Source organism: Setaria italica, chromosome IX (assembly GCF_000263155.2).
Source record: "Setaria italica strain Yugu1 chromosome IX, Setaria_italica_v2.0, whole genome shotgun sequence".
NCBI lineage: Eukaryota > Viridiplantae > Streptophyta > Magnoliopsida > Poales > Poaceae > Setaria > Setaria italica.
In genome coordinates, this window is record NC_028458.1 from 17,369,945 (window position 1) to 17,381,767 (window position 11,823).

The 11,823-nt window shown below is 45.6% G+C and overlaps 1 protein-coding gene across 1 annotated transcript; it reads left to right on the forward strand.

Annotated features, from left to right (window-relative positions):
- The first annotated feature begins 6,250 nt into the window (after positions 1–6,250).
- Positions 6,251–11,090, forward strand: LOC101754861. Its single transcript, XM_022823526.1, has 2 exons — positions 6,251–6,599; positions 9,014–11,090. The coding sequence occupies exons 1-2, from the start codon at positions 6,351–6,353 to the stop codon at positions 10,901–10,903; spliced, it is 2,139 nt and encodes a 712-aa protein (XP_022679261.1). The 5' UTR covers positions 6,251–6,350; the 3' UTR covers positions 10,904–11,090.
- Positions 11,091–11,823: the final 733 nt, after the last annotated feature.

Below are 11,823 nucleotides of genomic sequence, written 5' to 3' on the forward strand. Positions count from 1 at the left end.
CTGATTTTGCCAGATTACAAGCTTGAGTAGTTTAATTTGCTGCTGCGACGATTGTCATAGTTCATCAGCGTTCGAGAAAGTTTTCGTCTTCTGACTTCTAGCATCGCCAGATTGGGACTTGTGAGGTCTCCTGCGCATCGCTAGGCCGTCCGCTGCTATTGTTTTGGTACTTCATTTTTTTCCGATATTGTTATGCTTTCGGTTTTTCGATATATAATTTCTTATATAATATTCGGTCGGGAAAATTCTGATGAAGTCCGCAACAAATTAAAAATAGGACTATGGATGCATCTTCCGAGTAAGGACTAAAAAAGTCCGTTTCCCCAAACGAGTCTAGATTATACTTTTTATATTTTCTAGACAACACCTATGGATTTTTTTTCAAAAAAAGTTCAAATAAAGTGTATTCACGGATGTAATTTTGTGCCAATTAACTAAAACTCTAGGGTGATATATTATCTATATACCAATAGTATGTCACTACCCCTAAAAATATATTTTATAATGGTCAACAAACTCAATCCCATTGTTAAGTCCTAGGTTTACAAGGTCAAGTGGACAACTAATGATCCACTTAATTGGATGTCAACAGGTTGGGATTCACAACTAAGGGAGCAATACGGCATAGTATGACACTAGTGTCATGCATGAGTTGGAGGTTGTGTGATGAGGAGGAAGCTATAATAACATAAAGAATTTCACACGTGGTGATCCTATGTGAGTGAGAAGAGGAATATGGATTGTGGGAGGTATATGAGTGACTCCCATGGCACAGTTGTTGACCAAGTGTTACCTTGGGTTAGAAGTGCAATATGATGAGAGTGTTTAAAACATGACCATGCATGGTAACAAGTGATCCCAATGGCGCATGGTTGTTGACCTCACGCAAGTTGCATGGTGATATAAATGTGGTGCCATCCAAGGTATACAAGTGACATCAATGGTACAATTTTTGGCTATGGTTGACTTGGTGGTGCAACGTGGAATGTATGCAATTGCCTTTATGATAGGAACTCGTTGGGTTGAATCTTGATCTTTCGATGAGAGAAGGTGGATAACTTGATTTGGGGATGGAGATGACGTTCACGGCCCGACTACAACTATCCTAGGATGCTGCGCCTTAGCAACCGATACACCACCTCCAATGGTCGATGCGATCTTGTGGAGCACGATCAACCAAACCACTAGGGTAATTCCTGCAAGCAATCGAGGAACAAGTAAGAACAAGTAGAACAAGCAACTTAATTGAAAATATGGAGATATAACCAATCTGAACTCACAAAGTTGGGGTTCTGAATCGAGTAGAACGGATGGTCTAATCGACACACGCGTCTACAAGGAAGTAGCAATGGCTAAACTTTCAACAAAACAAAACTCAATCTGTTTGTGGCGGCTCTAATCCTTATTAATACCTAGAAGGACGTCCAAGGGGGTCCTGGTGTCGTGCTCCAACCCTAGGACACATTGTTATTAGACCCGACTTGATACAAGGCCCATCGGGCCTAAATAGGGTGACGCAGTACCGTAGGCAGAAAATATCTCTGGATCAATTTGACGATTGAGGCCACCTCAAAAAGGATATGACCATGAGTCTGAATCCATATGAAAATAAACTTCATAAGGATTCCAAGAAATACTTGAACACCCAAAACAGAATCCGGATGAGGTCGTGGTAGCCGTTGCAAGTTGGCGCAGTGCTGCAGACTGAATCCAGCCCCAAAACGTGTTGGATTTGGTCTCTTTCTTTCCTTGGGCCAAAAGTGACATGGTGGCCTGGTGGAGGACGTTGGGAATACTTGGGCTTGGCCCCCAATCAACTTCTTTGGTCCTTCATGCCTTCCATGTGTGTTTAACACTCTTTTTGATCCACGTATGTATTTCTGAAAATGACAATGAACACACATCATGGTGCAGCATCAATTTATCAAATGTATCAAAAGTTGCTAATGTGTTTGTATCCGAGCAGGTGATGTTCTCATCACTTTAGATGAAACAAATGCTTGTGCAAGCTACATGAGTTTCCCCAATGATATATGTTGTGACCATGTCGAAGCTAAAGGTGTGATATGGAATATGGTAACCATTATAACATAGAAATTATTGATCATACCCAAGTCTAAGGCAACATATGGAATTTATGAGGAGATACAGTTAGCCAACAAGATATGTATTTTCACTTGGCAAAAATAGTTGCGGCAAGGGTTGGTGACTGAGGGTAGAATACAAGGGCTAGGATAAAATGGTTAAGGATAAAGCTCTAACAACTGACTGAGGACAAAGTTTTTCCATGAGAAAGGAAAAGGGCATCCCATAATTCTTTAGGGGTCAGATGATTTATACCTTCTTATCTTACCACTTACTTATCTTTCTCCATGTACTTTTTACAAGTTTACAAATGGAGCTTACGAGCATGTGACTTTCATGCATATCTATCCGATTACTTACCCAAAAACTATAAACATTGTTTTTAGTAACAGATGGTCAGCAGAGAACCCATTGCTGGTTGTAGGCTTATATGTGGAAGTAGAGAGCAATGCTAGTTGGATGTTAGACCCATGTTGTAACTTTACAACAAAAGAGAGGAATTTGGGTAGTGTCACACTAGGTGGTGGCATGTGATCTAGAGACTATTGTAATGGCTTTTGTTGCCATAGGTACCAACCAAGGGCTAGTGAGAGGCACAATATGGAAGGTAATGGAGTCACTCCATTACTATTGGCGCTTGTTAATGACACACTTTTACCATTGTTTATCTTAAATAATGGCATGATTATAATACCATAACCATTGATAATGTTCATCGAGCCGTCGGGTCGTTTTTGCATATGTCTTGCATTTTGGAGGATATTCTATTTTCGTAGGAACGTAATTAGATGAGGCTCGAAATCAATGACGATCCAGAGAAAGATGAAGGCTAGAGGACCCAGAAAGGGCCTTGGCCGATCGGCCCAAGGAGCCTAAGCCAATCATCCCAGGGTTCCACGGCGCCCATTCGTTCTCATCTTTGATGAGCATTCCTCCAAAGAAGACTTAAGAGCTAAGTTCCAAAAGTTAAGGCAAGTTGATCTCGGGATCAAGATGAAGCAAGCAGAGTTTTGGAACATTATCAAGGACCATTATCATCACGAGGTTATCATCGAGCCAGGCACACATGCAAGTGAAAGAAGACTCCAGAAAATCAGAGAAGACTTGGGAGCGAAGGGAGGCGTGAGAGACCAAAAGGAAGGGCCTGGACCCACGCTAGCTGATCAGCCTACCCCTTTCCTGCGCCCCCTCAACTTCCCATTTCAACTACGACTTCCTCAGACTATAAATCCTCCATTCTCCATCATCATGGGCATCCATCAAATGTATTTATTGGCAAGTAGCAGAGAAGCAGAGGAGCTTGAAGGACACCATTCCGAAGAGCCGAGGGCCGTGCAGTTGTCTAGAGGATTAGCTTAGGCTAAGTCCTAGCCAACATGGTAACCCTATGTGGAAGAACTACATCAAAGTTTTGGAGCTAGGATCCCAGTGATGATCTGATGATGTACAATCATTCATGGTGAAGGAATGGATGTGTTTCCGGTTCTCTAGCGATCGAAGTGCCTCCTTTTATGATTTCAAGCTTTGTCGGGTTTGCCTATTTCAACCTATATAGATGATAGATTTCCTAGGGTGTTTCTATGGTTGTGGTGACTAGAATTGCATGCCTGATCTATCGATTAGTATGACATGTTCTTTATGTTCATACCCTTAGATTGCCTGTGTTGATAGGGGGATCGTGACAGGGTTTGCTTCCATGTAAAGTGGGGGTTTTCGGGAGTCTGGCTAGATGTGTATACTTAAAGAGGCTTTGAATGAGAATCATATCTATCTTGCTTTGCTATTTTGCTCAGAATTACAACATATGCATAGTCTAGGTTGCTCTAGATTGGTTATCTCTTGCTCATATCTGCTATGTGTTTGTACATTCGTTGTTCATGCTAGATTAGATCTGAACCCTTTATAAACTCGAATCATGTTTGCTAATGCTAGTTGAAATAGTTTTTACATTATAAGTTCCACGGATTGATAAATCTTGAGGGAATACTCTGAAGGAAGAGCTACAACTGATCTGTGCGCTTGCGGTTCATGAACTGGCATGCTAACTGCCCACAATTACTATTCCTAAGTTGGAATGTATGAGTGCCTCAAATGACACAGATGGCCACCACAATGTAATAATTATTGACTATCCTTAAGTTTGAGGCATGATGTGGAATCAGATGACCATGAATCATATACGCTCGATATAGAGTGCAGGAAAGTGACTCATATGACATAAATGACCATGCGTGATATAGGAATAACTTGGTGGCACAATTGTTGTACATGTTTGAGTCAACGCATGGGAAGTATGAGAGTGAATCAAATGTCACAAATGTTGATCATGCATGGTATATGTGTGATTGCGATAGCACAATGGTTAACCATGACTAAATTTAAGATGTGATGTGGAATTTGTGACCATGCATGTATAGGTGTGATCCCAATGGCAAAATGACCATGCCTAATATAAAATATATGACTAGATAAAATGACACAAGGATCATGCACTAAGTCAATGGTGTGTTACTGAAAATATCAAATGGTAATTTCGGTGATATAGCTTTTTATGGCTTGTTATGGTCTTTAAGTTTTGGTTGTTGATGTTGTTTTGTTGGCTTTTTTTCTTCCGTTGCTTGCTCGCGTGATTTCGGTGATATAGCTTTTTTATGGCTTCTTGTGATCTTCACGTTTTGGTTGTTCTTGTTGTTTTGCTACGTTTTCTTCACGTTTTGGTTGTTGATGTTGTTTTGTTGGCTTTTTTTCTTCCATTGCTTGCTCGCGTGATTTCGGTGATATAGCTTTTTTATGGCTTCTTGTGATCTTCACGTTTTGGTTGTTCTTGTTGTTTTGCTACGTTTTCTTCACGTTTTGGTTGTTGTTGTTGTTTTGCTAAGTATTTTTTTCATTACTTTCATGCGTGATTTTGGTGATATAGCTTTTTATGGCTTCTTGTGGTCTTCACGCTTTTATTTTTGCGGGTTATTTTACTAAGTGTTTTCCTTTCTCATTGCTTGTTCGCGTGATTTCAGTGATATAGCTTTTTGATGGCTTGTTGTGGTCTTCACATTTTTGTTGTTGCACGGTTATTTTGCTGAGTTTTTCCTTTTGCTGCTAGCATTCATGATTTCGGTGATATAGCTTTTTTGTGGGTTCTTGTGGCCTTCATATTTTTATTGTTGCAGTGGTTTTGAGTTTTTTCTTTTGTTCCTTGCCTACTATAGTTTGTAACCTCCTTCTTAAGTTGGTGTGTTTTTATTTCTTGCCTTCTTCCTTCTAATAAAACTTCGTAGCAAATCATTTGCCACCCTTTAGAAAAAAAAATATTCGGTGATACAGCTAGTAACCATTCATGAGATAAAACTTCGTAGCAAATCACTTGCCGCCCTTTAGGAAAAAATATTCGGTGATACAGCTGGTGACCATTCATGAGAAATAAAAGTACCAAATAGAAGATATATGATACAAGAGTATATTTATGGGAAGATATGATAACGGAACAAGATATTTATTAGGACTCAGCAAAACAGCGGCGGCGGGGTTGGTGAGCGAGGGCAAAAATTTAGAATTAGTGTAAGAGAGGCTAAAAATCAATCAGTTTCTTCTACGAGAGAAAGGTTAAAGGGAATGATTTATATTTTCCCATTCTACCCATATGACCTACCTCCTATTTACCTTTTAAAAATATATGTTTACAAGTTTACATATGGACATATATAGTCATTCAAATTGCAAGTATATATATGTGTGTGTGTCATCTTAGATAGTATATATTCTTACCATCTGTAGAGGTCTATATCATTTTTAGTCTAAACACAGCAATAGTAGCATCACAAAGAATTTAAATAAATAAGTAAAAAGATATGAAATTCCACGTAAATTTTCCGGTGAAATCCTTAGTTCCAAATTCCAATCAATACCTCAAAGATGCCAACAAGTTTTCATTACATAGAGAAAGAGCACAAATGTCATCTCCCAAAAAGCGCCCAAACGTCAGCAAAAAGAAATTCAACACCAAAAAACATTCCTACTCTTCAGAAGGGCAAAGTGGGAAGAACAAGTCAAAACACAACCCCACAGATTCCTCGTCCCCCTCGTTTCCCTCCTCCCTTATATCTCTCCCCTGCTTTCGCTCTCCTCACACCACTTCGCCGTAAAACCCAAACCCGTTCCACCCGGAAGGATTCCGCTCGGCGGCGAGCGGGACGGATCGATCCCCCAAACCATCCGCGCCGCCGGAGAAAGGCGGCGCCTTTCCTGCCTTGTGACAAGTTCTTCGGCGAATGATGACGGCGTGGGAGCGCGCCAGGCGCGCTCTCGCCACCAGGCTCTGCATGCGCTTCCCAGCGAGGCACGTGGCCGTCGAGGACGTGCCGCGTGGGCTGGAAGACGTGGTTGAGCCGTTCCCTGCGGCGGAGGAGGAGGCGGAAGAGGAGCAGCAGCAGGATGAGAGGGAGAAGTCGGTGGGCGTTGTGTCCCCTGCGCCGGCGTCCGCGCGGCGGGCGTCCAGGTCCGGGAGCCGGAGTTCCGCGGTGAGATCTCTTTCCCCCCTTGTTTCCGCCTTGCGTTTCCGTCAGGTGCCCATGGTGCATCAGATGCGCCACTCCTTCCATGATTTTGCGCAGGATCGCCTTGTTCTTGTCGTTCTTGTCGTCGATACGGGTTGCCTGCCGCGGGGATCGCTGTTGTGTTGAAACTTGAGAGAAATTCCCCGAGACGTGATTATGTTTCCAAGATTACACAATAGAAATATCCGGGTTTTTCTTTCCAGTTTCCATTTCAGCCGTCTGAGGTTTACACTTCCCATATCTAAGAATTTTTTGCTGCATGCTTCTTCGTTTTCTTTTCTTTTTCTCCGGCCTGGATGCATGCTTGTTCTTCTCTGCTCTTATTTCACTATAAGATCAAACTTCTTCTTCATCTGAAATAGGATCACCTTTCAGGTCATGCCAGTGGTTTGGATTTATGTAAACAGAAAAACTCAGGAAAGATAAACGGTAGTTTGGAATGGTTTATTTTGTTACCTCATCATCACTGACTTTGCAGTTCTTATTGCTTGGGGAAACCGGTTGCTTGTCTTCCATTAATTCAAGCTTTCCCAGCTTTCGAACTCGTATTTTAGACTTTTTCTTATTCATTTTTCCCAGCTTTCATCGCTCCTTGAATTGATCTTGCATTCGTATATCTTATTCATTTTCCCCCGAAAGACTATCTTGTTCATGTTTGATTCCAGATTATTATCCATGGATTTTTTTTTACACATTATACTTAGCGTGTTGTGAACTAGTAAGACAAGCCAAGTAAGCAACCGGCCATTTAGGCAGTAGTTCTGGTGTTATTCTATTTCCAGGAGCCATCTGTGATCTGAAAATGAAAATTCGGCTGCTTGTTCTCTTGCATTCATATGTACCCAATTTCCTGAAAAGACTAATGAGTACCGGTCACAACTGTTGGGTATATTGTTATGAAGAAGCCTACTGTTTATATATTGTGTCCAGCCCAAGTTTTACTTTGACCAGTTGGGTGTTGCCATGTAGGAGATAAGCCTATATGACTTTTGAATCCTATGCCGTTGACATCATTCTGCTGAGCAAAGCACCCAAACCGTGTTGCAATATGGGTAGTATGCTATTAGGTATATTATGTTTTGCTATTCTCTGGTGGATGTTTGGAAATAAAGTTAGAGGCAGTAATATTTTGCAGAGAAGAGATGCATATTTTTTTAAAAAATAAAGATTTCATTCAGCAATCAAATCCATATGAAACTCCACCTTTGCAAACATCAACTTACTTTATGATTTGAGAGATCATATCTTTCATATGTTCTGACAAATATGCTTCTTGAAAGCTTAGAAGAACTGTTTCAAATATCTTCTGAAACATGCATGGTTGCAACTCTCAAGCTTGGCCCTCTGAGAAATCCATAGTATATGTATATGATGCATCACACCTTTCTCCCATGTGATAGGTATCTTTCAGAAAAGGAAAGAGCTGAATAATGGAAGGATGCACTGGTAGATAGCTCTGGCTGATGTGTCTCAGTGTCTGCACTTCACTGTTTTTTTTGGGGGTTGAGGACACATCTAATTTGAATTTGTGTTGCGTTTTGGATAAATCCCAGCCTATTAATATACCTGGCTCATGCTTGGTGCTCTTTTATTTTTGATAGAAAACTGTGCATAATTTCTTTTTCTTTTTCTTTTTGCTGGGTACGGTGCGGGAGTTCCCTGCAGAAAATTTTATGTAAAGCAAAAGAAATAGAAGATTAGATTGCTTGAATATAGGATAAAAACAGAAGAAAAGAATGCTTTATGGATGGTTTAGTTAACTTGATTGATTGCTGGGAACCGTGCGGGAGTTCTCCTCTTTTACTGATGTTGTTCATTTACAGAAATAGCATCTGACAGTGTTGTTACTTATTACTAGTCTTGTTGCTGCTATTTGTAAGGTCACCGTCCCTCATTCCAGAGCTTTGTCAATAAGTTTTGATTCTTATTTGCCAACTTGAAGTCGATACATGCTGATAAGAAGTTGATAGGTATTACATGCTAGTCTGCATTGATATTTCTTTTATGTCATTAAACTTCATTATGCAACTCGTTGATTCTGACGTCATTGCTGGCGTGAAGAGTCAGAGTTTGCTTCTCATATTGTTCTTTGCAATCACAAATCATCTATATTTTTGCCATTGTTTGATGGAGGCGTTGTGCATCTGTATTCATGCTTGCATAAATCTCTTACAGAGTCGTTCAGATGATTTCCTGTGTGTTATATGCTTAAGAAAGTATTGTGATTCCTGTTCTCAGGATATCTTGCGCTTCACTGTGAAATTTATTTGCTTATCAAGTGTTGAATTGTTGCCCACCACGCATCTTGATCTCTGTAATGTAGTCTGTGCAAGCTAGAAGTAGCCATTTTCTAACTTTGTCAGTTTTCTTTATTTCAGAAGATATGTGCCATTTGCCTCGGTGCCATGAAGTCCGGTCAAGGCCAAGCTTTGTTCACTGCTGAATGCTCCCACAAGTTCCATTTCCACTGCATCTCTTCAAATGTGCAGCACGGCAACAAAGTCTGCCCTATCTGCCGTGCTTTATGGAAGGAGCTGCCTTTCCAGGGACCTCTGATTTCAGATGCTGCTCATGGGACAGCCAGAGTAAACCCATCCAGGTGGGCCCAGGCGGGCATGTTATCTGCCAATCCGCTGGACGAGCTCCCAGTCTTCCGCACTCCGGAGTCTGCAGTTTTTGATGACGATGAGCAGATAAATCCTCCGTCCGAAAGCCATGATGGGGATGAGACTCCTGCTTCACTTGAGATCACGACACACACTGAATTCCCAGCCGTTCAAGAGACCGTGGCACAGGAGAACTTTGCCATCTTGATCCACCTGAAGGCTCCGCCTGCGTCGGCGTCGATTGGCACCCGCGCGCCGCTGGACCTGGTGACCGTGCTTGACGTGAGCGGGAGCATGGCGGGCACCAAGCTTGGGCTCCTGAAGCGCGCCATGAGGTTCTTGATCCAGAACCTTCGCCCTATCGACCGGCTCTCCGTCATCGCCTTCTCCACGTCGGCTTGGAGGCTGTTCCCGCTCCGGAAGATGACTGAGTTCGAACAGGACCAGTCGCTGCAGGCTATCAGCTCCCTTGTCGCCAATGGTGGCACCAACATTGCTGAAGGGCTGTGGAAAGCTGCCAGGGTGATGGAGGACAGGCAGGCGAGTAACCCCGTGTCCAGCATCATCATCCTCTCGGACGGCGTGGACACCCACACCCTCCCGCATGCACCGCGGAACGGCCCGCCGCTGGACTACGGGCGGCTCGTCCCACGCTCGATCCTCCCCGGGAGCGGCCACCACGTGCCGATCCACGCCTTCGGCTTCGGCTTGGACCATGACTCGAGGGCGATGCATGCCCTCTCCGAGATGTCCAGGGGCACGTTCTCGTTCATCGACGACGCCGTGGGCTCCTCGATCCAGGACGCGTTCGCGCAGTGCATGGGAGGCCTCCTCAGCGTGGTGGTGCAGGAGGCGCAGCTGAGCATCGAGTGCGCCGGCGAAGGCGTGCTGGTGACGTCCATCAAGTCCGGCGGCTACGCCAGTGGAGTGGATGGCAACGGGCGCGGCGGGTTCGTCGACATCGACCACCTCTACGCCGACGAGGAAAAGGACTTCCTGGTCACCGTGCGCGTCCCGGCCGCGCACGGGGACACCGAGCTGATCCGGGCAAGCTGCGAATACCGCGACGCGGTCTCCGGGGAGACCGTCCAGGTGGTGGGCGACCTGGTGACCGTCCCTCGCCCGCCGGGCCCCGTGACCGCGGCGATGTCGCTGCAGGTGGAGCGCGAGTGGCACCGCGTCCACGCCACGGAGGACATGGCCGCGGCGCGGGCCGCCGCGGAGGAGCACGACTACGAGCGCGCCGCGTCAATCCTGGAGTCCCGCCGCCTGGCGTTGGAGTCGCACGCGCCGCTGTCCTCGGACAGGCAGACGCAGGCGCTGGTGGCGGAGCTGCGGGAGATGCAGGAGCGCGCGCTCAACTCCCAGAGGTACAACGAGTCCGGCCGCGCCTACATGCTGTCCGGCCTGAGTTCCCACTCGTTCCAGCGCGCCACGGCGCGCGGCGACTCGACGGAGCTCACGGGCCTCGTCCACACCTACCAGACGCCGTCCATGGTCGACATGCTGCACCGCTCCCAGGCGCTCCTGCCGGAGGTCGTCGTGGCGCTGAACCGGTCCCCGACGATCGCGCTGTCGCGCAACCCGCCGCCCCCCGTCGTGCAACGCAGTGTCCGGCCGTCGTTCAGGGCGACCAAGTCCTTCACCGGGCGGTCATCGTGATTCAGGTTTGCTGCTCCATTGGCATTGCATGCAGGCGGTGGCCTGATGGCGTCTTGACTCTTGAGGTAGCAGTAGCTAGCTAGGAGGGAGGAGAGAAGAAAACCATTATTTCGTTTCTTTGATACTGTTTGTTATTGCAGGGAGGATTGCTTTGTACTGTTGTCTGGTCGTTGATTAATTAATCTTGTGACTCTTGTGAGACATGCTTTGGAGTTTGGCCATGGATGATGTAGCTGGTGTTTCAGTGTTTATATGTGCGTGTCGTTCCGTAGTCTTTTTCACGCGGTTATTTCAACTTGCGAGCTAGCACATGCCACATTGCCACTCGTATTCGATCCTGAGATCCTACAGGGGGCTGCTGGCCGATTGGCTACGCCGTGGAGGACGAGAGGCCCGCAACAGGGTCAAAAGCTCTCTGCAACGAGGAAGACGATGGTGGAGGGGAAGGACTTGATCGACCGTGGCGAGCTCGCGCCGTGGGCTCAAATGGGCCGCTCGACCGCTTGCTCTGTGGCCTGTGAGAGGAGTTTGGCAGGGTCGCCGTTGGATCGCAGCGGGACGACGCAGATGAGTGACTGCAGAGTAGAATCAGTGCCTGTCCTGACAGCTGGCTTTTAGCTTTTGCAGCAAAAATGGCAGCCTTCTGAAAGCTGGCTTTTCTCAAAGCTGGGAGCAACCTAGCTTTTTAGATATTGAGGTGGACGGTCTGTCCGGTGGGATCCACCGGTCATCCTTATCTTCAACCTTCTCTCGTGCTGCGCCCGAGCTCTCCCCCTGCTCATCCGCTGCCCCACGCCCTGCTCCTACCACGTGGGAGCACGGCGACAGCCAGGAGCGGACCGCCGGCCAGGAGCACAGCGGGCGGCGCCACCTCGCTGATGTATCTCTTATGCATCTGCCTCCCATGGCACGCTCCCCAC